Below are 27,528 nucleotides of genomic sequence, written 5' to 3'. Positions count from 1 at the left end.
TGAAGAAATTAGTTTATTGTTACGTATGTTTTCTGTTTTTAAGAAATTTTTAAGTTGGTATATCTCAATTTTTACTCTTAGCAAAAGTCATTAATAAAAACAATATACCTACTACGTGAAAATTCTATTTCTCTCTATTATTTAAATTCATTAAAAACCATTTGTCCACAGAGAGTTTCTAACAGTATGCCACGCGGCGTTACAACTGAACGCAAAACTCATCAGCTCAGACCAAGTGTCCTATCAAGAAGCACTCGAAGCAAATTACTACAAATTAAGCGATTCTCTCTCCACCTTCCTTGGACAACCGCTACAAGATATACTGGTCAATGGGAACCTCAGTACCACGGTCACTGGTGTGGAAATGGACTGTAGTAACGCTTGAACAAAAGAAGAAATAACGGGTAGAAGGATTGTATCGCCTGAATGTACTAACTACGATAGAGGGGTCAACGATAAAATGTCGTGTGCGATATGTCGTTGCGATATTGTGAAAACTTGCAGTTGGAAAATGAGTTTGAAAAAATGTCGTATTATAATGATCACTCATTACTTCTCGCGTAGAAATGTTATAAAATATAAGAAGCGTAACTAATTAAACAAAAGAATTACAAAATTCTTATCTATGTAGATTGTTAGTTTAGATATTTTGGCGCACAAAATGTCATACTTGTCCTAACAAAGTGCTACGAACTTACGAATCTCGATTTATAAAAGAAATATCGATAAATAATCTCGATTTAAACTTACAGTTGGCTTGAAAACCTCATAATTAAAAGTGTCATTAGTCATATTTTAAATGTTAAATCACGTGCTGATGACGTTTTGATTTTATTGTCATGATGAAACATTTCTAATAAAATTTGTCGAATAGACTCATAGCACTCTCACTCGTGCACGCTTGTTAAAGTAAATGGCTTGTTCAATAAAATATATTGATGTATGTTATGTTATAAGTACTATAGGACAGTCGTCTAAAATATGATCATGAAATGTAATCAAAAAGATAACGAGTTTTTCCATAAAAATGTACATATTCACATTTTACCCGATTTTTTTTTTGGTAAGAATACTTGGTCGAAATCGAAAATGTTTAAATGAGGTTTTTCTTATAAGCCAATGCTAAACGATCTTTAATGACTTTTAAAAAAATGTAGTGACATTGTAGAAAGGTATTAAATCATACCTTAATAAATATAATTACCAAAGATCAATTTTAATGCCTTAGCAATGATACTAAGGCCTATTGAAAAATCAATTTCCTATATTATTTTTTGCAAAATCTCTTAATTTGTTTATCCCATTTCTCAAACGTACGCACAAACATACAAATAATTATAATGATATTTAATATGGGATAATACAAACTCACTTAACCCATTGAGCCCAGACACAATAGATTTTCTGTTGTGTCTGTGGTTCCGGGGCTACTACATAATCTCTTTGTAATTCATAATGCCATATAATATAAAATTAATAATTTACTCTAATTTCCTTAACTAAACATAGATCCACAATAAAATGTGATAAAGTTTAATTATTGTATCTTCTATTATATTCTTAAAATAAAACAAAAGCATTGCATGACAAATAATATTAGCGTAACGGTATTTTTTAATTTTAACGCCGTTAGTACACCGACGCATTCGCGAGCGGCAGCGAAACAATGAAAAATCTGTCAGTAGTATGATAGGTTTGCGCATATGATAATATGTCTCACTCTAGCACAAAGATAGATGAAATAGTTGCGTCCTTGTCAGTATTGTTTCGCAAGGAACTGCGAAATGGCCATTACACAGACGCATTGCGAAAAAGTTGCGAAAACATTGCTGTTTACTAACGTTCCGCAGATATTTTGCTACGCAGTAGTTTCGCAGAGATTCGCTGCGGCACGCGAATGCGTCGGTGTACTAACGGAGTAAATGTATGTACTCTTTTTCTTAAATAACTCATGCCTATAATACCATAAATAAATTCTTGCTAACTTTTATAACAAAGACAATTATAGTCAATTAAATTCCTTAATTGAACTACAGAAAACGTCCACAGTACTGCCGAATAGATGAATAAAACATATTCTCAATTAAAAATTTAACCAACACCAATTAATTATCTAACAACACTTTGCACTCGAATTCCATTTGATACTCTTTACTATACTAATAGTAATATTGCAATTTTATAACCTAGTTATATACTATGTACTTAATCGAAGTAAGTACTAAGTAGTAAAGAATCTCTCAACATTAATTATACGTAGATAAAGTAAAACACATTAAAAAAATATTAATGATTAAACATGTACTTTAGTAATTGTTGCTCACACTATAAAGGTATCATGAAAACTTTTTATTAGTAAAATCAACGACAAACTAATAAAGAAAATAAAAATAAAATATTTATTACTGATTTTATTTGTACGATAACAATTTAATTGTCTGAGAATTTAGGTGCTAGTACAAAGTATATCTCAATGTTTCTTTAATCTCAAACAATGTGTTGCAACTCGATTATAATTTTGTATACAACTTTAAACACAAAAATATAAAATTTATAATTCTTCACAACTAATTCAATAAATTAATAATTGCGAAGAATAATGATTGTCTAAATAAATTAATTTAATCATTGGTTAAATCTGTTTTTCTTTTTCATTATATATCTTATACATGTAAATATACATGTTTTGTAAGACATACAGCTAGGCTTAGCAGCTAGGTATGGACACAAATTCTACGTCACAGGCGCTCCCTGAACGTCAAAGCTCAATTCAGTGTCGCAGTTGCTGCATAAAACATTAATATTATTTGAAAATTAGTCGACTATAATTTTATACTCTAAAACGGAATCTTTCATTATTTACAAAAATATTGTAAATTTTCTCTCCTTTTGATTTTTGTGCTAAATTCTTCTCAATATAGATACATTTAATATGAAGCACAAGCTACGTAGTAGTGTGTGATGAATGATATTATATTTAATGCGCATATGTTAGGTTTATCTCAATTTTATAACTATGTACTCACTTGCAACAACACACGTGGGCTTTAGTAGAAAACCTTTTAGGTACTTTAATTTTTTGAAGTGAAAACTTCTTTAGCGGCGTTGGGTATAAAATCTTAAACTCGCGTCAGGACTCAGGACACGTGGCCTGATCGAAAAAGCGTAAGACGGACTTTTTTTTTTAGCCCTTATATTCCATGCGTAAGACGGATACCATTCCAAAATATCAAACATGCTGAACGTTAATAATCAAGTTTTCACTTCTGCTGGCACTCCTGGAGTGCAACCCGTCTTTTTTTTAAGATTCAATGAAATAGCGATGTTTTATATTGTTGGAAAAAGTTTTCTATTTGTAAAAAACTAAAATTGTATAAAATTCGCAATCGAAACTCAGCCATCAAGTTCGATCGAAGGATGAATACAAAGATTTTATTATCATACATCGCTTGTCATAATTTCCTTTTTTATGTTTTTGAAACATGCTAAATACACATAGATGATAATATTATCATATAATGCGTAAGGTATCTTCAATTTTTAAGTATAGATCAAATTGTCGAATTTGTATGTATAAAATTCAACTGCATCTTTATTTTTATTAATAGAGGAAAGTCACCAAATATGGAATAGTATCCTAATATGGAATTCCTTCATTTCTCTAAGACTATAAGTATGAATCGCAACATTCGACCATCTTCTGTTTCATTTGGTGTACTAAATATCGCACTAACACCATCGAATTATTTGCGCGAGCGGTTTACATGTAGCAGGCGTGTTTTGTTTTGCTGCCGTGCAGAAATTTTTTAAGGTAAGTAATAAATGAGTATTACCGGCTATTATGTTTTGTTTTCGATAAGTGTTATACTATTTAGTATATTGGTATTATGTTTATTTCACCATTTTGTGATCTTTTGTCTTTAAAATATTGTGAAATGAAAAAATATTTAGAAGAGTTTGGACTAGTATAAAAATCCAAATATGGACAGTCGTCGGTGTCTAATTATGGAATATTATAAACTTGCTATTATTTCTTTAAAAACTGTATGTAATGTTTGTTTTTAGTAACATACATGCATCAGCAGAGTCAGGAGGTTCTGTTCAAGACTTCTTTCCATGGATGAAAGTGGAGAAAGTTGAATTAAACGCTTGATGTATGGGCTCTGAACACATTATGATGTGCTGGTCCAGATGGATCTGGATTTGTGACTTTTGCAAGTAATTACGTAACTTCTTTCATTTATCACAATATGTTATATTCATTTAATTGATCTCAAAGATATTCATTACATTTTTGTACTTGTTATGTTGATTTTTGCTTATATTCCATAAATGGGTACCTATTCCATATTTGGTTACTCTTTTGTGATTTTGTTTTTTGTGTTATATTTTAATTTGATTACTGATATATTTGGTTAAAGGCCGTTAATTACTACTTATAGATGTATGACTGATCAGTAAAAACAATAAACTGATTTAATTTATGTGAAGTTTTATTTTTATATCCCAAAAACAAAATGGTATTCCATATTTGGTGACTTTCCTCGGAAAGTCACCAAATATGGAATAGTATCCTAATATGGAATTCCTTCATTTCTCTAAGACTATAAGTATGAATCGCAACATTCGACCATCTTCTGTTTCATTTGGTGTACTAAATATCGCACTAACACCATCGAATTATTTGCGCGAGCGGTTTACATGTAGCAGGCGTGTTTTGTTTTGCTGCCGTGCAGAAATTTTTTAAGGTAAGTAATAAATGAGTATTACCGGCTATTATGTTTTGTTTTCGATAAGTGTTATACTATTTAGTATATTGGTATTATGTTTATTTCACCATTTTGTGATCTTTTGTCTTATAGTATTCCATATTTGGTGACTTTCCTCTAGGTATTACTTTGTGTTAAGTATTACGCTTTAAAATCATTTTAACCTAATTTATTTCAGTAATTGTTTTTAATATTAACACATAGAATACGTCATATTATAACAATCTCATTCCAGTTATGTTTTGTTATGTTTATGTTTCGTTTCAGATTTAAATAAGCTTAGTTGTAAATTGTACTACTTTATTGTATGAAATATTTATCATTGATTTTGACTGAATTGAAAGACGGTGTATTTTGAAAATCAATTGTTAGTACTAAATAAAAATGCCCTCTGTATCAAACTTTAGTCATTTGAAAAATTATTATTTGTTATCCTTTGCTCTTCAATGTGGGTTCAAGTTATTTTTTTCCTTGTTTTTATGCCATAAAGTATTTTAAGGTAAAACATATGTAACCTTTATATAATAATTATTATCGTCCTATTTAAAAATGAATGAAGCATTTAGGTAGGAATTTGTATGCACAAAGCATTGATCAAAACTTGGATCATTTACTATCATAATCGTATTTCTGCTGTTTTAATACATTTATAATAACTATATTATTGTTGTTTTATTTCAACCCCTTTGTGCTTTTTCGATAGCTAATTGCACATACATGTTAGAGCGTGGTTGTATTACGTAATTAAATACTGATACAATATTTCTTAAGGCCGTGTACGCGGTCCGTGCGCTGTTTGGCTCAAATATGTGATTTTCCAAACCAGATTGTCCATCAACCACTTATCTTACAAACATATGAATTACTAATAATTTTAGGAAATTTTATTGTCTATATAGTTAGTTAAGAGTTTATTTCAATTTATACAGTATTTGTGAATACCATCAAGATAACTGAGCCGATGATTACTTGATTTCACTTTTAGTGTCAATTTCGAAGCTAAAAATATCTGAAATTGCTGACAGATCTAACACACATTTTTTTTAACTAACTGCTAAAATCCTTATTAAAATAGTTAGTTAAAAGATTTTTTTATTTTGGACTCCTAACTTACGAAATTAAAATCCGAACAATGTGAATTTTTTTAGAAATTATAGTCGACAAAATGATTATTTTCACCAAGATATTTGACTTAGTTGAATATAATTTATACATATTGCAATAAAAGAACGTCTTACTTATAAGATAAAATTTAAAAAATCAACTAAGGTACCTCTATTATTTTTCTACAATTTTTTTTAAAGTACTATAAAACACTGCGCGCGACCCGAATAAAATCAGTCGGCAGCGAGCCTTTCCAGAGAGAGGACATGTTGCTCGGCGCTCTCCTGTGGACCTATGCTGTTCATAGTAAAAGGATAGCGCAAGCCGCGATCTATCGTAATAGATCGCGGAGATTTTGACTTGCGTTAAATTGAATAAGCCCTCTTAAACATCTTTACTCGACCAAAGTCAAGACAAGAATGACTCGCAACTGCAGACGACCGTTATAATTATATAGGACGATCAAAACAACTATTCGAGTGGCGTGACAGTGTGAGTCAGCGCAGGTGTTATTTGTGTTGTTTTGATCGTTATTTTGAATACGACATGAAATATTATTATTACTCGATAATTAAATGATTGTTAATACTTTTATCCAATTGGTTATTGTTAAAATAATTAATGAAGTTAATCAATTGATTTACTTTTAAAATATAATTTTATGTTTAAATTAAACGCGCTAACACGGCCATTCTGAAAAAAGCTCGTGCTCTGAGCGTTAATTCAAAACTCAAAATATCAATGATATAATTCACACTTGTTGGAATGATATAGTTCGCGCTGGTGACATTCAGACTTGTTTTAAGTATTCAAATTATTTGTTTCTTTGTCCAGTTGTCAGACAAGTGACAATCAGGTTATTATTATTTCCCGCCCGGTTGTTACAATCCGTGCAGACAAATGGCATTCAATTGTATTATTATCTGCCCAGTTGTAAGACTATCATAGAAGACCCGTACAGACAAGTGGCATTCGATTGTATTATTATCTGCCCAGTTGTAAGACTAAGTCACAGAAGACCCGTACAGACAAGTGGCGTTCGATTGTATTATTATCTGCCCAGTTGTCAGACTAAGTCACAGAAGACCCGTACAGACAAGTGGCATTCGATTTGTATTATTATCTGCCCAGTTGTCAGACTAAGCCACAGAAGACCCGTACAGACAAGTGGCATTCGATTTGTATTATTATCTGCCCAGTTGTCAGACTAAATCACAGAAGACCCGTACAGACAAGTGGCAGTCGATTATCATAATTAGTTTCCATTACCGCTAACACGGTCATCTAAATTCTGCTTTGGTACTATTCTTACACGTACATAGGACACAATAGCAGTTTAGCAATTGCTTGTACTTTTCGCTTCATAGCAATCATTGTGGAGTATTATTGTGATTTAACATTTGCATAGTATTCGATAGCTCAACGAGTTTTTCCAGCTGCGAACAGCGGCTTCTGTATCTCATCTGTATCTCAACTCTCAAGTGATAACCATAGATAGTCCTGGAACATAATTAAAAGTTAAAACACAAGTTATATCCGGCTTGGCCAAAGTAAAACAATAACACAATAACGTCCTCGTACGTTCATTTGAAATGAGTACGGTAATTTATCTCGTGATGTCAAAACACAATGTATTATAACAAACATAACCGCTCGGCCAAACTGACCTTATAGAACACCATCTCATCCACATGATGAACTCAAACTCAAATATTGATTTATTCAACTGGACTTCGCTTAGAAGCGTTTTTCAATCGTCAAAATACAGAAAAATAAAAATTTACCAACACAATAGCTTATACTGGGCGCCAAGGGAAATCGAAGGCACCACATTGGATTCAAATTCCCTGGGATCAAAAACTTATTATTTGTGACATAACACGTCGTTCGCTTACCACAATAATTAAAAGCTCAAATATCCTGGACAACCGCCCGGATTGCACATCACATTATAATATTGATGAACTACATTACCGTTACAATATTCCACACCACAAACATTTACTTCACACAAGAAAACACACATTGTGCGAGTTCCTTCATCCTTGTTTTAACTTGAAGGAATTCGAAGTCCACAGTCACATACTATTATGATGGTGACAGTGACAGTTGCACAATTTCACGTAGTATGATGGAAGAATTTGTGCCAGCCTGCCAGGATTCCGAGTGAGGGCTGGTTCATCTTCTACTTCTGATGTTAGAGCGTGGTTGTATTACGTAATTAAATACTGATACAATATTTCTTAAACATCTTTACTCGACCAAAGTCAAGACAAGAATGACTCGCAACTGCAGACGACCGTTATAATTATATAGGACGATCAAAACAACTATTCGAGTGGCGTGACAGTGTGAGTCAGCGCAGGTGTTATTTGTGTTGTTTTGATCGTTATTTTGAATACGACATGAAATATTATTATTACTCGATAATTAAATGATTGTTAATACTTTTATCCAATTGGTTATTGTTAAAATAATTAATGAAGTTAATCAATTGATTTACTTTTAAAATATAATTTTATGTTTAAATTAAACGCGCTAACATACATATTTCCAAAAAAAAATGAGAACTTTGATTTATGCATCAGACTATACAGTCACCCAAATGTTCATTATTTTCTAAATTCATGAAATATGATATATGTAATATTATATATTTTTTCATGAATTTAGAACATTAAATGCATCTTGAGATACAAAGGATTTTTTTTAACAAATCTAATGATAATAAAAACATTTTAAATGTAATATCTTGGTAATATGGATAGGATAAGATGAAACACCAATTTTATTTAAGAGTTATTTATTGTACACATCATTAGTTTACAACAAATTTAAAAACATTTTATATGCATGCTGTGAGGATATTATGGACAACCTATTTTATAAAAATGGAAACCAGAAACGATATGGACAAGGTTAAATATTGACTGCTAGCAATCGAAAACACTATTGAAAACCTATCGAAAACATGAAAACAAATATACAAGCAGTCTATATGTAGGAAATAAAACTTGTTAATTAAAAATTAGTATCACGTTAGTACAAAACATTATCACAACATAAATGGCGCTTAACTTGACCAGCAAGTTGAATTTACAATCCACAGTTTTACTCCATCAATTTCATAATTTAATTTCAATTTATTTTGACAATTTTATTCTTGGACCCATATGCATAAAATGTAACAGATAACCTTTTTCTGTATGTACTTAGTAGGCCAGAAGAAATCTTATTTCCAAATAGATGTCTACTCATAATTTTATATAATGCTTGACAATACTTGTAGAAGAAATACAAAAATATTCTTATTAGTTAGTTACATAACATTTAGTACTTCATATCACAACAAATTATAGGTATGTTTATTGCACTGGTTTATAATGAAGAATGAAATAATGACTAGCACCAAAACAATACATAATATAATAAAAGTAAAGTATTTCAATTTAATTTAGCTAGTGACTCTAATGACGGTAATGATAACTATTGCAATTTTCCCAACCACCCAAATTATCCTACTTATTTATCGCCCAAAATTGTAACGTTTGAGAGTATCTAATAGGTATATAAAATTGATATGATTATTGAGAAATTAGGATCATATTGCATATTAAATTGGAGTTATATGCTTCAAGGCTCAAGACTAACTCCCCATAGTAAAACACCAATATGATAAGATCATACAAATTCATTAAGGAACAAAGACACAAATATCTCATTTCACCTAAATGAACCAATGCGGGATCAACAACCAGCAAAAAGTTTACATAGAAAATGCAACACTGATGCCATAAAAAGCCGCCTTATCAGTTAATTTATTTTAAACATAATCTATTTTCATGGCAAAATAGAGCTACTTATTGTACTTTACTACTACACATAATAACAAAACTATGTCACAGTGACAAAACTATAAAGGAAACCATTATTTAATATAATAACATTAATATTCTTTTAAAATCACCCACAACAGTAATATTTTCACAATCACAACCATCCATATTTTAAATTGGGTAATAATTACATATTTATAATGATATAACTTTAAAAAATGTTGTGTGGTTTTATGAAACCACGGTAAAAGTGAAACTGTTCGAACGGTTCCGAACACTGCTTTGTGTAGCGCATGTCGCGTGCCGAGTAGGTATACCTACTCGGTAACCGCGATACACGCGACATGCGCTACACAGACCAAAAAGTTTGAGACGATGTAATAAAAGTTTCACTTTAAAAATATGTTTTTATTATTATTTCTGGTTCTACATGGACAACTATTATGAATAATTTAGACTCGTAAAACTTTCAAAAATCTGATTAATTATTATTACCAGAAAATCTGCTCTGCAGTTATTCATTAACCTATTTTATTAATAAGATTCGATTTTGAATTGTATAAATCAAGATATTGATGTGTAAATAGGAATCTACAACATCTTACCATTCTTCTATAATATCATGTGAGAGAATAAGTTAAATCAATCACTAGATATCTTATCAAAACACTTCATTCACACTGCAAATTTCTTAATGTACTAAGTTTGCAGTTGAAAACTGTTCAAGTAGAAAGTTAATGACTAATACTGTGATGTTGTCAACTGATCCTCTGTAATATGCTTGCAATGTAAGGCTTTTGGCACCAAAATCAGGTTCATCCAACCTCTCCTTTATAAATTTGACAGCTTCTTCGTTTGTAAATGTATCCCATAAACCATCAGAGGCAAGAACTAAGAACATAGGCTTATGGTCTTCTAAATTGAATGTTAAAATATCTGGATCAGCTATAACAAAGTTTTTATCTTTTAGAGGGTAGTCGCCCATAGCTCGAGACGTTGCTAAAATTCCAGCTACCCTCCATACTCCATTAAATGCAATGTAACCTCCAGCAGCTTCTATTCGTTTCTGCTCTCGAACCTGCAGCAAAAATAAGATTTATAGCATCAATTTAAGTTACTTTGTATGCAATAGTATTTTGTAAACACAGCTTGTGAATAAAAATGAACACAGGATAATAATTTGAAATAACAATGCCTAGAAAACAAGAACATATTATAGTCAATATTATTATGCAGTTAGACTGGAATTTATAAAGTCTAGTTTTGTATTTGAGTGCATTTATTATAAAGGAGGTTGTTTAAATATTATTATTGAATGATCGTTTTAAATATAATAATAATGTTGTATTTTCTAATGTTTGATTTTACGCGAGTATTATATATTTAGAAATTAAAGATTTTATAACGGATTTAAAATGTGATTTATTCATTATATTATTTTCCCGATGTTATAACACTTTGCAGCGTTAATAATATTTTTAATACTTAGTAGTTACATGATCTGTTTCACATACATTAGAAATGTGTATTAAATTTTTGGAATGCAGTATTCAATGTTCTTGTTGAATCTAGTGCATTTCAACACAACTTCCTAACATGAAGCAAATTAACAGTCTGAATGTTGAATTAGCAGTTTCATATGAATATAATTTACTGAGTTTATACTAAATTAAAATGAGCTTGATAACCATTTTAATGAATGCTTTCTAATTTGATGTCCTAACTTTTATTTTAAGCGCAAAAAAATATCTAATGAAAGAAATAGAAGAAAATGATTCATATTTTTTTCTTCTTTTTTTTTTATTCAAATTGACAACCCTGAATCATAAAAATGTTTAATTTGTCATGACAAAGTCATAAAATTGGTAATACATATAACTTTTAAAGCAAATTTGCACTCAAAACAATTCAATGAAATCTATTAAAAATGTAATTCTTGCATTATTTATGAATAATTACTAAGCATTACATTTGTTCATAAATAGTTAAACAATAATAGACAGAAGATAAATAGATATTAATAGAGTGAATAGATTAGATTTTTGAAAGAATTCAAAGATAACATGTGATAATATATTATAGTCTTTCAACTTTTCAGTGCAGTACCTGTCTAATTTCAGATAACGTTGTAAAAAGTAATTAAATATGTAATCACATGGTTTTTTCCTTGTACAATGTATGTTTGTGTAAGTATTAAATCTAATGATCTAAAATTCCCAAATGGAGACAAATAAAACCATAATTTTGGCAGTGAAGATAAAAGTAGATCATCATTAATATTGAGGAGTGTAAAAAGTATGAATTACACTAGATCCAGAACACATCTGGTTTCTTAAATATAAGTAATGTTAGAAACTTTCAAAGTAATAAAAAGCCATAAGCATTTACTTTACCTGTTGCGGTTTGTGGTCAAAAGAGACTGGTATAGCATTTCCACGAGAGTCACACATCACTCCTCTTGAGTCACCAACATTAGCCACAATCAAATGGTTGTCTTCTAATATAGCTATAAGTGCTGTTGTTCCAGCAACATTCAGTGATCGCTTAGCAGCTTCTACAAGTAGTCGGTCTGCAGCCAAAACCTCGTCAGTCAACAACTTACCATAGTTGATCTTACCTTTATCTATATAACTAGACAATGGCACTGAAATATTTTTAACAGGTTTGATTGGTCTTACTTCTCTTGTTATTGGTCTGGCTTTGTTCAATTGAGCTAATAGCTGTGGGTCAGTTATCTCTTTTTTAGAAGTGTCATCAGCAGTGCTAACAGACTTTTTAAAACTGCTCTTCCTTTCAACACTAATCATATTCTCTTTATCTTCCTTTTTTATTTCATCTGGTGTTTCAATTTTAGGTGTCTCTGGAAGCTTTCCATCTTTATAAGCATTCAGTTCCACAACTTTATTATACAAGTTCTGAATAAGGTGATCTTTAGCATAGTTGGCGGCAAACTCACCACCGTGTCCATCAAATATAGCAAACAATGAAATGCCTGTATTGTTTATATTTTCATTTATTATAAACTTGTCCTCCATGTGCATCCTTCTGCCTTTTATTGCATAAACGGCACTGAGTGACCCTTTAAGTTCCCAGCTCTGTTTATCAGCGTCCGATCCCTCCATCAACTTCATCCGTTGCACTGCACTTATGGGATTTACTGCATGGGATAATCTGCTGAGTAAAGATCGACTCCATAGTCCTATAGTTTGTAAATACATGAAGCAGACTACGACTCCCAATGTGAAAACTAAAACTTCGGATCGTAGTAAATAAAGTCGCACCATTTTCCATAAATAGCTCGTCGGGTTGTCAAAAGCTACGCTGCTACTAAAGCGTGACAAAATTTTCATAAATGATAAATAAGTTTGATGTAAAACTCTATCTTCTAATTCGTCTTCCATGACCACGCAAAGAAATAAAAAATAAGCAATAAAACGCGCAAAATTATAAAAACTTCAGTTTCGCCATAAAATACACAATAGGGCTGGCGCCTGGCAGAATTTCAATAACTGACAAGTGACACTTTTTTTTTTTTTTTTTTTTTTTTGTTTTCATGGCAAGAAGATGTGACTATTTGCCAGTGTCAAGTATGACAAGTGACACTTGCTTCTGGTTCTGAAATCTGACAAATGACAGCTGTGAATTGTCATGTGAATAATAAAGTCTAGTACACACTATGCGCTTAAATATATTTTATGATTTTATAATTTTATCGTGATTTTATCATACCTACTCGACTTTAAGCTCACTGCCCACTGGTTAATTTGCAGAAAACCATTGTGCTTAGTTGACGGATGATTCTACTGGAAAATCGAGAAAAAAACCTATACGACCGCCCTTGATGACCCTCTTTTTGTATCGCGATCGGCTTAGATTACAAAATAAAGTACAGATGGAGCATGACAACCGCCCGTCGCCCTTGTCAAAGAAAATACGAAATCAAAAACAAATACGTCGCTGCACCAGTGCTATAGCGCATAAAGTGTCATGCAATACGTCAAAAAGGGTTTGCAATTTTAGTAAAAAAATGCCGTCTTGTGATAATAAAACGCTGTAAAATTTGTTCCCGAAAACAAAAAAAAAGATAAAACATCGTTTCACAGGTTTTCTGTAGATTATTTGGCTGATTTATTTCTTTAATACGAATAATAATTTTACAGATATGAAGGAATACAAAACTTCAGCGCATGTTGCTAGTATTTTGAAAATGAATTTGCCATTTTTATTGGTAAAACGGTAAAATGGTTAAAAAATCTTCAGGGTAATGCTGTTGGATTTTTCGATCGTGAATGTGATTATTTGTATAGTGCACTAAAGGTTCATGATAATTATTAGGTTATTTTAATAAGCATAATACATTATTTTGTTACTTTTATAAAGCTTAAAAACGTCATAGTCGTTTTTGCTAGCGATTTAATTTATGTGAACTCCATGATGGATATGATGAAAATAAAATGTCCCGTATTCTCAACTAAAAACTACCGCTATTCGTATTCATATATTATGAAAAATAAAAAATAATATAATTATTATAGTTAATATTGAAACTTTTTTTATGTAATTTATTTAATAAAAAATTGAATACAATTATTTTGTCCATATATAACTTTAGTAGGCAGGTACTTTATGTAATAAAAGAATTTAAATAAAAATTAAAACTTGACTTCTCATTTATGTATATAGCCTACGTCACTACCGCCACTAACATAATAATTCAGATCATTGCAATGAAACTTCACAACTCAAAATCGGTCCAACGGTTTATACTGCAGGGCGTGTCAAAGAAATATTATACATACATCCATAAACTCGAAAAACATAACCCTCTTTTTTCCGTAGTCGGGGAAAAATTTGGGAAATTTTTCAATATCTGGCAACATTACACGCACACAGAAGCACCGTGTACGTACAGTGCAGCGGCGAAATGACAGCACACATAGCTTTATTGAAAATGACGATAAATTATTCGGTTTAGTTCGGCAACGCTCCATCTGTCTTTTATTTTGTAATCTAAGGCGATCGGTATAATAAATAAATATCTAAACAAAAACATTATTTATTTATTTTTATGTTTTTATTCATAAAAAGGAGTTTCTCAATTTGACTATATTTCTTTTTTACGTTTGTTACTTCAACCTGTTTTGAACTTTCGACTGAGTGAACCGATTTTGATGATTCTTTTTTATTTGAAGGCTGTCTTAAACGTCTCATTTAAATTTTGTCTAGGTGGGAAAATTTCAAGGTGGTCAATTTTTTGTTAAAACCTTAGTAGGTACTTAAAGCTTAGTATTGAGTAAAGCCATGAAATTTTACCAGCGCCCGATTCACAGGCCCGATAGTTTATTTTCATAATCGGGAAGAATGCACGACAGTTTGTATATATTACATAGGGGATGAATTAGTCCATTTACAAAGGAAACAAACAACATTATGGAGGGGCATGTGATGTTTATTGCATGTTTCATTTAAAAAGGCACTGCAAATAATATTCTCTTATCCTATACAGTCTAATATATTTTTGTATTAAGCAAATAATTTACAAACATTATTTATGAAAAAGACATTATCGTGCATAGAATAAAGACAAAATTTGTTTAGTAACAATGTAACAAAAATATATTTGAGCGCTTATGCAGTTGCCTACATCTATCAAGTTGATATAATATCATATACGATTTTTACAAAACGTATCCAATGATGTATTACTTACATTGGTCATTTACGTGGCCATTACATGAGCGTTTATCCATTTAAAATTTATTATCTACGAAAATTTGTATAATTTTATTTCTATTTAAGGCATGCAGTAGATTCTATTGAATAAAATTTCCGTTCATTATTGCATATTAATCATGTACATTTTGTTGATTACGGTACCATGTTTTAATATATTGGTTATCATGACATGGACCACCATGAATACTCGTATCATGAATATGTGAATTTGTAATTTAATAAGAATACATAAAACTTAGCTAAACCTCATAGAATTTCGAATTCATCATCTGAATCATCAAATTGTCTGTCCACATCTTCGAATTCTGAAAAAAAATCATAGATTAAAAACAAGAAGAATAAAAATTAGTAATTTATGTGGAATAATATGATTACCAGTAAAGAGATTGGTGTTCTGTAAGTCTATATCATTGGTATTTGGACCCCAATGTGAGGGTCTCTTCTCGCAAATCTCAAATAATGGTTGAGACTCTTTCATCAGATTTTCTTCAATTGTTTTGCATAGCTCATCAAAATCAGTTCTCGTTCGACAAAGGAAACACTAAAAAAATATATTCAATTAAAAGATTAAGATAAATGTAAATTGCCTTCATAAACAAGTATAATAAAATTAATTATCTTACCACAGCAACTGAGGGATCCATGGTAAGTATCGGTATACGAGAAGCGAATTTACAGTGATATGAACAGTCCATTTCTTTTTGCTCATCTGTTTGCTTGTTCTATAAAAAACGAAATTAAAATTTCATAAATTGAGGGTAAACAAAAATAAACTCAATATCAGCAAAATGTTTACGATAAAAGGACGGAATTCATTTATCCAACACTGACATGAATTCAAGATATTTTTACTCTAAATAAATTACGTACTTCATAAGCATTTATATTGGCTTATAGCCAGTTTATTTACTCATGGATTCAAAACGTTGAAAGCACCTGTGCATATGTCGATGTTAATATTGCATTATCTTTATCGTTAAATTTATGGCTACAAACTCACTTCGACGGGACCAGATCTTTGAGTGGTGTGGGGGTCTAAATATATAACCTCGTCGCTAACACACCCTATTAGATATAGCGCTTGATTTGGTTTACCGCCAATTACACCAATCGATTGGGGAGACTGGAAGCACATCTGTAAAAAAAATATAAAGCAAAAACTATTTATTTATATTTTGTTGAAGTGAAACTCCTTTAGGCGCGTTGATAGTAAAATTTCATGGTAATACCGTCACGTTATGACGTGAGTAACGCGACGATTTAGGTATCTTTGAATCTTGCCAAAGAAGTTCCAAATCTGACACGTGTGCTCGGCACAAACACTCTTTTTTTTAATTAGATATTACACAAAATGTATAGATTGCAGTCGCCATCAAACGACAAACTCCGGATTGAAGATCGTAAGTAAAGTTTAGTAAAAGCAAAAATATACCATTACATAATATCTGAAAGTGTTATTTGTGTATCATAAATATGATATGTAGAAGTAGGTATGTACATACAAGTAAATAGTATTATAAAACCATCCATAAATTACCTTTAACCCATCAACATATACAGGGTTGATCTCACTGAGGCCAAGTCTGAGCGGCACTATAAGCAGCAGAGGCATCCAATCAGTTATGTGAACATTATCGTGTGTATCACCATTATCATTTCTTACTATACACTGCTGTACTGAAAATTAATTTATCACGGACTTAATGAGCTATGGTTAATTCGTAATAGCTTACTGCCCGCGGCTTCGCCCGCTTTGTCTAAAACCTAATAAATTATATACTAAAACCTTCCTCTTGAATCATTCTATCTATTAAAAAAAACCGCATCTAAATCCGTTGCGTAGTTTTAAAGATTTAAGCATACAAAGGGACATAGGGACAGAGAAAGCGACTTTGTTTTATAGGTACTATCACAGACTAATAATAATATACTAGGTACTAACTACTATGTAGTGATTATACATTTGTGGAGGAAGGAAGGTGGAATTCCTCCATCGAAAAAGGGAGGATCCTCGACCAGTCAACTCGACTGGCCGGCCGTGAAGGCCCCAATGGATGATGTCGGAAAGTTGTATATATAGCTCTGTAGCGAAACATTTCGCTTGCGCGATTCAGAGCGAGGTGTCGCTACAGGACTCCCCTCCGAGACCGGAGGTCGTAGTACGAATTGCCTTGCCAATGCCAGGTATGTTCCAGTGAGTCGGAACAGGAAGCCGCTAGTTCACGGTGAGTCGGAACTGAGTGCGGTGATGCTGCGTGTAATGCTCCAGTGAGTCGGAGTGTGCAGTGAGGATGGCTGTGGAGCTGCCCAAGCATGCGCGATCGCACATGGTAGTGGACAGAACTCCATTTGAAGCCGAGTGCGCTGGCTGGCGGGCGGTGATCGTGGGCGGGGAAGGGATAGGTGAGCATGGACATCATGGATGGACAGAAGAAGTTGTGAACTGTCAGGGGTCACCACTGTGGTGGAAGGAAGGTGGAATTCCTCCATCGAAAAAGGGAGGATCCTCGACCAGTCAACTCGACTGGCCGGCCGTGAAGGCCCCAATGGATGATGTCGGAAAGTTGTATATATAGCTCTGTAGCGAAACATTACGCTTGCGCGATTCAGAGCGAGGTGTCGCTACACATTATAATGTCAGTACTTCTAAAATGGCAAGAGAAATTTTTAGATATTAATAAGAGTTGAAATTTTTAAATTATTGAAGCACTATAAATGGTATGCAATATGCATATTATCATAACTTGAATCATTAAGGTATAAAAAATATCTTAAAAATATGTAGTTTCTTGAATGCCAACCAAAAAAACATCACAATGTAATAGATTAGAGAACATGTTTTGCATACCATTAGCATACATATATCTAAAGAATGATTTTGAAAACATTGTAGCACTTAGTTAGACTCAGATTATACTATTATGTATAAACATTAATACACAAAAGATTTTGAAATATCAATATGCATTATGCAGAAATTAGATTTTTGCTAATATTTATTGTTTGTTTGCTTTTTTAATGCATTAATCTCAGGAACTACTGGACCAATTTCATTAATTCTTTCATTATGTACCATGGGCAGAGCCGGGGCGGGCTATATTAATAAATATTTAATTTCATATCACAATATATTATAATTGGAGCCATATTAAAATAAATACTTACAAATATCTTCTTTCACCACTGTATTGTCTAAAGCAACATGTATAACAAGAGAGCTCCATTTGTCATAAACAACTAATTTTCTGAAATCGAATTTATATGTTAATATAGTTCGAAAATATTAAATTTAAATTAATATAATAATATACAAATTAATACATTATACATACTATAAATACATAAATAGAAGTACACATCACACTATATTTTCCAATACTACATGTCTCTTTTTAAATCTGTAATATTCATATTGGTTCCATTTATTAAAAACAAAGTTTAATAACATTAAAACACCAATTACAGGAAGATTTTTTATGAATTATAATGTTAGAGAAATAAACTAAAATTCTACTAACTTCAGTACTTGTGCCACTGTGTTTGGTCCAAACCACTGACCCACTTCCTTGCCTTCACTGGCACCCATTAAAGCTACTTGATGTATTGAATATGGAGCCTGTTTCCGTTCCTCAAATCTTTGAATAATCTTCAAATAGGTTGGATCTCTGTGGACATTTATAGTATAAGTATAAGTGTAGTGTAATTGGATTTTTTTTTTTTTTTTTTTTTTTTTTGTGTGGTGTTTCTCAATGTTAGCCAGAAGGGCTTCTACATTTTAACGCGGACGCGGGGGTGAACTGAAGGTTCACCCTGGTAGCGACATGCACAAGGGCGTCCCCCCTTGACGGGGACCACGAACCTCGGCTTGAGCTGTCGCTTGAGTGGAGGAGGCCAGAAGGGCCCTAATCGGACGGGAGTGTAATTGGAATGAAAGCTTTATATATTATTATAATTTTTACATAGATTATTATAATACTACACTTCCTTAAAATACATATACATACTTATATCTACACAATATGTACATAAATACATCCATACTAATATTATAAATGCAAAAGTAACTCTGTCTGTCTGTCTGTGACTCTATCACGCCTAAACTACTGAACCAACTTTCATGAAATTTAATATGGAGATATTGTGATACCCGAGAAAGGACATAGGCTACTTTTTATCCCAGGAAAATAAAGCAATCCTGGAAATGTGGGACTGGCGAAGCCGCGGTGGAAACCTAGTAAATTATATAGCTATTAACTATGCAATAAATTAGTTGTAGATAATATAAAAATGTATGTCATTAGATCAGTTGTTATCTCATGTTTAGTGATGTTGACATTATTATCAACAATTCTATTAGTCAAATTGCATATTTTAATTTAAAATTTTACATTGAATTATAAATTATGTTTATTTATATTGTTTTCTATGCCTGCCATATCCATCAACAACAATTTCAAGTATCAATTTAATAATGTTGAACCTAGTTTCAGGAGTCCACACCCAGTCTGAAGCTAAATGTATTCGCAGCAAGGAGACTCCAAGGACCATCTGCCCACAACGTAGCATGCATCCCCAACCCTTATCTGACGTAAGACCTTCATCGCCAATCGGAACGAATCCCTTTCTATATGTAAACCATAAAATCGATGTAATATCTCGCCGTATTCGATCCAAGTCTGAAATCAAAATAACCTTGCTTCAGTATTTGTTCTATCTGTTTATACACTACGAACACGGATTAATTACCTTGTACAGGGCTGTATTTCTTCCCTAATATCCACACATTTTCCTTTGTCTTAGGAATATCATCGGGTTCAACGTTATTACCGTCGGGTGTCAGGTAACAAATATCAAACATGGCATCCATATTTGAACATAATTAATTATAACTGGATTTATTCAATATTGTTATTTTGTATTCGCAGTCAATACAAATGAAGTAAATTAATAAAAATTTAAAAAGAAACAAGTACGTCGTAGTGATTATATCGTATCGTTATGTTTTGTAAACATGTCAAACATGAAACATCATCGACAACATAAGTTTTTTTTTTTTTTTTTTTTTTTGGTTTTCATGGCAAGAAGAAACATAAGTTTTCAATGACATTTTACGTGTGTCAAACAATGATGAAACCCTTTTATAATTAAAGTGATTAAACTATTAAATGTGAAAAGATACAGATGTAGTGAAAATGGCCTTATAAATGTCATCTCCGCTTTTTAAAATGTTCTCTTTTGGCTCTATTAGCTTCAGCATTGAAATATTCAATAATCTACATTTTGTGTTGATTCTGTCAAAGTCAACTGTCAAAGTCAGAATTCAGAAACGATTGTGATGACTGCTGACGCCTGACGGATCTCATGAGCAAATCAAAATATAAATTCACTAATCAGTATGTACAAATTAGTGAAATTGCAATTAAAAATTCATATAATAGAATAATTAAGAGTCAACTTTCACCGCCTGGTGTAATTGCAAATTTTTTCCTGAATGTTGTGCTATATGCTGTAGAGAAAAATTTGTTCTAAAAATGGAAACAAGTCCTTTAGATTACGTAGCTCAGGCTTGCATGGATTTAACAGAGGCTCTGGAAGCAGCACCAAATGAAGCTGAAAAGGATACAATAATAATAAACCACATAAAAAAAGTCTGGACTGTAGTTCCACCTATTGACGACTTTAAAAAAAGTGTGTACATTCGTTTTGATCTGAGATATACCTAGTTTTTGTGATACCAAATAACAGTTAATAATTCATATTTTCTTATTTATAATTTCAGATTTGGAATGGGTTAATGTTGCGGAGCCAATTTTTTTAGCACAGCATTGTCAGGATAAAGTGGTTGTTTTAGACTTTTGGACATATTGTTGTATTAATTGTTACCATGTTTTACCAGATCTTGCATATCTGGAGAAACAGTATAAAGTTGAAAATGGTCTTGTGGTTGTATGTATCAAATAATTGATTTATTAGTTACTGGACAATTTTGTCAATTAAATGATATATTTATATAAAAAAAATATTTTCACAGATTGGTGTGCATTGTGCAAAGTTTGAAAATGAAAAAGTATCATATAATATACTGTCAGCTGTTCAGAGATATCACATACACCATCCAGTAGTAAATGATTCAGAAAGTTGTATGTGGGATGCACTGGGAATAAGGTGTTGGCCTACTCTACTGGTTTTGGGTAAAATTTCTTTGCAAACTAAATTATATCATAAAATAACTATTTAACTTTTTTCACAAGCTAATTACAAAGTATAAATTTAAATTAAAAACATTGTGTAAATTAAACCTATATTATAATATTCTATAGACATTCTTCCTACATAATCCCCTTGTGAGGAACAAGGTGCTTGTGTTTGCTAACCATTAAAATTCTTCTTTTAATTGTAGGGCCAGGTAACAAACCCATTTTTATCTTCACTGGTGAGGGTCATAGAGATGAACTTGTGTCCTATGTTGGAGCTGCAATACGCCATTTTGGAATCAGAATATCAACAGCATTATTACCCGTTGCACCAGCTAAACATATAAAATCGAAAGCAGATAGCATCCTGTATTTTCCTAGTAAGGTATATATTTATTTCTTATAATTTTGAACTTGAGTTGTTGATGATTAGATTTTAACACTTTATGCGTGCATGTGGGCTTTAACTCTTTATTACATATAAGTATTTTTATTTTAACATAAAACTATAATACCTAATTCACTATAACTTTTATCAACAGTTAGCTCTTAATCCATTTTATCGTGGCCGCGGTGATGAGCCATTCCTCGCTATATCTGATACTGGCCACCATCGAATTGTGCTGACTGACTGTACAGGCATTATTTTACGAGTAATCGGGGGTTCCGGACAAGGATTCAAGGATGGCAGTATGTTTTTATTTATTATAATTTTAAGAAAATTTTGTAAGTATGTAGTGTTTATTTCAACAGGAATTCCATATATATTTTACACATTGCTATGATTATCTTTATAAATACAAAAAAAAAATGAAAATATCGTATTTTTACACACGAAACTCGAGACTAAAAAAAATTATATTTCAGAACTTATAGAAGCACAGTTTGATTCACCGCAAGGCCTGTGTTGGCTCTCAAGCTCAGTTCTATTAGTATGTGATACAAACAACCATGCTATAAGAGCAGTGCATCTTGACGAAGGTACTGTGGAAGTACTGGCTGGCACGGGAGAACAGGCAGCGACGGGTGATCAAGGTTTGTTCTTTGGTCACTGTTACTAGATTTAACTGTAAACAAATGTGGTGATAGCTATCCTTGTTTTATAGTTATAAAAGACATTTAGCTACTTCACAACCTAAAGGCAATTAATAAATTTTTGTTATAAATGCAGTGGTTTCAAATATAATAATTAAAAAAGTAATATGAACAAATATTGTATAATTTTATGGTCCACTTTTATACCTCATATAATAGATATTTGAATTTGAATTAATAACTCAGCCCCCGGAATCACAGACACAATAGAAAATCTATTGTGTCGTGGTCCGATCGGGCCGCTGGGGGCTCAGTGGGTTAATGAAATTTACTGATAAGTAGGTTGAAATGGTGGTTGGATATGACCTTTTAGAATGGAGCACATTGAATGTTACTGAAATGTAGCCACTGAGAGCGTGGCACGTGACGACTATAACTTCGATCCCAACTCCAAAAGGTCGTATTCTAAAAGCAAACCGGATAACAAATTATGTGTCATTATGTTTTAGGTGGCAAATGTCTTGGGCTGCAAGCGCTATCCTCCCCCTGGGACATACTGCTCTATTCGACTCCCGATATGGACATGTCGGTGCGTCCCGCGCCCCCCGCTGCCCCCACTCCCCCCGCACCCCCGGGACAACCCTCCGCCCCCGCAGCAACTACTGCTCCCCTCGCCCCGCCACCGCCGGAAGATAAGGACGCGGGTAAAGGTAAGTTATCCTAATAATATTACATATAAATTCGCAAGTTTACTATGTATGTTATTCTTTCGCGTAAAAAATACTTAACCGATTACTATGAAATTTGGTACGTAAGTATCTGAAGACCCAGAATAAGACATAGGCTATTTTCTATCCCGGAAATCCCACAGGAACGGGAATTATGTTTATTATTATTTTCCTATAAGAAATGCCTTAATTAAATGAATGCTATATCTTTCGCAGTTTATATATTATTATGAGTCTCTCCATAATACACGGGTATCGCCGTAAGGATGATACCCGGTCCTTTGGAAGGCTTACGTGGGGACACAGGTCCAACACGAAGAGGCCCTTTAGAGAATTTAATGTGTTGTGGGACACCAGCCGCAGCCTGCCCATGGCTGCACTATAGAGATACAGCCCTGGGCAGTCCGCGGCCAATGTAGGACTATTGCAGAAAAATGGAAATGAATAAAACTGGGTTATGGAAGGGGGTGTTAGATGGACTGGTATATTGGGTCTATGGGGGCTATGGACGTCTGCCTTTTCAATATTAAAAATTGAAAATTATGGCAGACGGTGACTCGCCAGTTCGGTCGATGGGCTCCCAAAAAGGTTACCGATAATGGCAACAAGGGGGCAACATCAGCTGAACGGCTGGGGGTGTAGAGAGGTGCGGCACCGGTTTCACCATCGCGAGCCCGCGGGCCCGGAGCGGGTTTCCCCGCTATTACGCCATTAGACACTTCCAACCCGAGCATATAGCTCTAGCGGCTCCACTCTGGACGGCCAACAAAGGCAAGCCAGAGGTGGGGGATCCTGAACCTCGTCATTGTTCACTCCGAACTGCCACCGGGACAGCCCAGAGGTGAGGACAGGGACCTCCCCCGGGAGCGCTCGGTTCCCGCGGGGTCGCTACTCCCCAACACCTCGCCACAAGGTGCCCTGCGGGGTGACTGACTGCACGGTTGGGATATCTATTGTAGATATGCCAACCGGGGGCGATGGGGTCGTCACATCCCTACGCCTTATTATGAGTATTATTAAAATAATAATAGTATAACTATAATGCATACTATAAAAAAATCTATTATCACCTTTTTAAAGGTCAGAAAATCTTCAGCGGTGTTGTATAAAACATTCATTTAATTTAACACCTTATTTCGTTGCAATAATGTCCAAAGTCTATTGTATCGCTTCGAAAACGAAGTCAGAAGTTATACTACTAATAGTAGGTGGAGTTTGTTTCGGACAATCTTGAGCGTGATTGTGTATCTAGTTGTTTATTGTAAGTTCAATGTAACAGTGTTTTATATTTTTACGAATTTAAATGGTTATCTAAGCTATACAATATTTTTCATATTCCAGATAAAGACAAAAAGGACGAGAAACGACGCGTGCTCCTGATAGCTTGTGCCGGTTCTCATCAAATATGGGCACTTTTCTTGGACAATACAATATGGTGGAAATACAAAACATATACTGAAGGTATGTTCTTTTCAGAATTTTATTCATTATTTCATAGAATAACATATTTTTGGAAGAAAACTTAAAAATCTTCATTCAAATTATTTTATTAGTATACTAGCTTCCCCAGCACACGTTGTTCTGCCCTATTGGTCATTTTTATTGTCACGCTTTTACAAGCTTCATCTGTATACGTATGTATGTAATGGACTCTATAGACTAGATTTTGACCCACTTTAAAAGGACCGATTTAATTAAAACTTTGTACACTTATCAAGGACTAGCTGTGCCCCGCGGTTTCACGCATTTCTCCGCTCTTGTTGGTCTTAACGTGATGATGACCTTGCTCGATAAATGGGCTATCTAACAACGAAAGAATTTTTCAAATCAGACCAGTCGTTCCTGTAATTAGTACAAACAAACAATCTCTTCAGCTTTATAATATTATTATAATATAGGTGATAATAAAATAATTTCATGAGTTTAAGCGTGTTTTTTTTAGTTTTTTTTAACTAATAATTATTACATTGAATATTTTAAATGTATGTTATTTCCCATGTACAGGCACATGCGTGCGCATCGCGGGTTCGGGCGCAGAAGCGGCGCGTAACAGTGCGTATCCGAATACTGCTGCGTTTGCACAACCTTCCGGACTTACACTTAGAAATGGTAATATTTTTGTATATATTTGTTGATATTGTAAATAATATAGCGCATATCATACCATCATCATCATCATCATCAGCCCATATACGTTCCCACTGCTGGGACACGGGCCTCCTATGAGGGTATAGGCCATTAATCCACCACGCTGGCCAAGTGCGTGTTGGCGGATGACACAGGTCGTCGAACTTTTGATTCTTCGACATGTCGGTTTCCTCACGATGTTTTCCTTCACCGTTTGAGCATATCATACCGTTGCACATAAATTATTATGTTTAAACACATACATGGGAAAATAAAAATTAATTGATGCCGTATAATCTCCTAAATAAACTTTACAGATGCTTACTTGCTGTCGGTAATTTTCTCTCTGGGATTCGTTCTTTCCGGGATTAACAAAAAAATTTTTACTACAGTTTTAATATTTTAAATCCAAAAAATTTTACGAATTACATTTCACCGCTTCACATTTTTGTTTTAGGGGCTAGTCCTGAAATATTCATAGCGGATTCGGAAAGCTCATCCATCCGAAGGCTGGCGTTAACCACGGGACACGTGTCTACTTTGTGTGGAGGAGATAGGAATCCCTTGGTAAAAAATTAATAATTATACACAATATTAACACAGCATTTACTGCAAATTGTTTCTCTTGTTATATGAAAATTGTTTACGTTACAGAATCTATTCGCATTCGGAGATGTAGACGACATCGGCGTTGAAGCGAAACTGCAGCATCCTTTAGGCGTCGCGTATTGCGAGTCAAACAAAACATTATACGTAGCAGATACATATAACCACAAAATTAAGAAAGTCGACATTGGACCGCAAAAAGTATCAACCATATTGCCTACCATGATAGAAACAACAGACCCCGCTAAGTTTTGCGAACCATCCGGCCTCTCCGTCAGTTTGGACGGGAAATATCTATACATTGCCGATACAAACAACCACAGCATTAAAATACTCAATCTAGCGAAAAATGTGTGCCAAGAATTCAAAGTGCGCGTCCCAGACCCGAAATTCGTGGAACCAGAGAACTTGATTCTATATAAAAACGACTTATTCATTAATAGAAAAGGGGGTAATCTGATAATTTATTTCAATGTCAATTTGGACACTGAAATAAAAAACGTAAAATTTTCGACGGGCGCCCCACAAAATTGGAATGTGTGCATTCGCGATGATGATAATAAGGACGTCACACTAGACGACTTCGAATTCGTAGGTTGTCCGCATAAAGGCAATAAATTACCCGGTCGAGTGGAAATGAAACTTAGAGCTCGTACAGATAAGACTCATTATCGCTTGTACCTCAGTTTTAATACAGCCCTGTGCGAAGGAAGCGTTTGTTTCTCGCATTCTTTCACAATTCGATCCACTATTTTAGTAAGGGATTCCGTCAAAATGATTGAATCTTATAAAATTACATGCAAAGTGAATCCAATCAACAGACAGGATTTTAAGTTAGAACAAAGTAAAGCATAATTTGTTCGGTTGAACATTAAAATTGTTATAAAAATAGATATAAAGCTTCAACTTGTTTAAAAATATACTATGTGGTTGCTATGGATTTAAAAAGCACACAATAATAATTTATATATGTATGATATTATTTTTTTATAATAAATAACAATGGTTAACTAATATGTAACTATTAATTTGAATTAAACATACTAACTCTTATGATAAACAACTATAAGCTTTAAAATGTTACAAATCGTTTTTATTTTCTTATTCGTTGCTTTGTTTAAGTAGACTTAATTTCTAAGAGACACGTACCTACATTGAGGATGTACTAATAAAAAATAATTTTACAAATGTTTTGTTTTTTTTTTTACTCCAACCACTTCTGGATAGATCACAATACAAAAACCGTACTGAATACACAAACCGTAACTACCCTCTCCATTTCTGCTGTAACTTTCTCTTCCTTCAGGTTGGTTGCAGAGCTTGACCGACCATCAGTGCGTACGTCAGTCGCGCTTGTCATAAGTATGTTTGGAAATTCATAAAACCGTTCATA

The 27,528-nt window shown here is 33.1% G+C and overlaps 4 protein-coding genes and 1 long non-coding RNA gene across 5 annotated transcripts in view; 3 read left to right on the top strand and 2 right to left on the bottom strand.

Annotated features, from left to right (window-relative positions):
* The window catches only part of LOC123706141 (dedicator of cytokinesis protein 9), a 41,051-nt gene extending 40,006 nt beyond the window's left edge, over window positions 1-1,045 (top strand). Inside the window, exon 34 of the mRNA XM_045655305.1 lies at window positions 172-1,045. Within this exon, the coding sequence (XP_045511261.1) occupies window positions 172-385 (214 nt within the window). The 3' untranslated portion in view covers window positions 386-1,045. The remainder of the gene's footprint in view (window positions 1-171) is intronic.
* A 2,712-nt stretch (window positions 1,046-3,757) lies between these two features.
* LOC123706149 lies at window positions 3,758-4,484 on the top strand. The gene is made up of 2 exons (XR_006753371.1): window positions 3,758-3,811; window positions 4,066-4,484. It is a non-coding gene; the product is annotated as an uncharacterized LOC123706149 (long non-coding RNA).
* Window positions 4,485-10,106: 5,622 nt separating this feature from the next.
* LOC123706144 (protein phosphatase 1L) lies at window positions 10,107-13,215 on the bottom strand. The gene is made up of 2 exons (XM_045655308.1): window positions 12,103-13,215; window positions 10,107-10,787 (listed from the first exon to the last, which is right to left on the bottom strand). Exons 1-2 carry the CDS (start codon window positions 13,108-13,110, stop codon window positions 10,401-10,403), a joined length of 1,395 nt encoding a protein of 464 aa, XP_045511264.1. The 5' UTR covers window positions 13,111-13,215; the 3' UTR covers window positions 10,107-10,400.
* A 1,925-nt stretch (window positions 13,216-15,140) lies between these two features.
* Window positions 15,141-20,444, bottom strand: LOC123706148 (cysteine protease ATG4B). Its single transcript, XM_045655315.1, has 9 exons — window positions 20,192-20,444; window positions 19,926-20,121; window positions 18,964-19,110; window positions 18,611-18,690; window positions 16,983-17,122; window positions 16,446-16,580; window positions 16,069-16,167; window positions 15,821-15,986; window positions 15,141-15,750 (listed from the first exon to the last, which is right to left on the bottom strand). The coding sequence occupies exons 1-9, from the start codon at window positions 20,310-20,312 to the stop codon at window positions 15,692-15,694; spliced, it is 1,143 nt and encodes a 380-aa protein (XP_045511271.1). The 5' UTR covers window positions 20,313-20,444; the 3' UTR covers window positions 15,141-15,691.
* Window positions 20,445-20,820: 376 nt separating this feature from the next.
* On the top strand, window positions 20,821-27,323 carry LOC123706142 (NHL repeat-containing protein 2). The gene is made up of 11 exons (XM_045655307.1): window positions 20,821-21,133; window positions 21,225-21,391; window positions 21,477-21,636; window positions 21,846-22,024; window positions 22,182-22,329; window positions 22,507-22,674; window positions 23,184-23,384; window positions 24,744-24,863; window positions 25,407-25,511; window positions 25,987-26,096; window positions 26,184-27,323. The coding sequence occupies exons 1-11, from the start codon at window positions 20,977-20,979 to the stop codon at window positions 26,988-26,990; spliced, it is 2,322 nt and encodes a 773-aa protein (XP_045511263.1). The 5' UTR covers window positions 20,821-20,976; the 3' UTR covers window positions 26,991-27,323.
* The last annotated feature ends 205 nt before the right edge of the window (window positions 27,324-27,528 follow it).

Source organism: Colias croceus, chromosome 3 (assembly GCF_905220415.1).
Source record: "Colias croceus chromosome 3, ilColCroc2.1".
Lineage (NCBI taxonomy): Eukaryota > Metazoa > Arthropoda > Insecta > Lepidoptera > Pieridae > Colias > Colias croceus.
The sequence above is the reverse complement of the archived record's forward strand: the minus strand, read 5'-3'. Positions and strand labels throughout refer to the sequence as shown.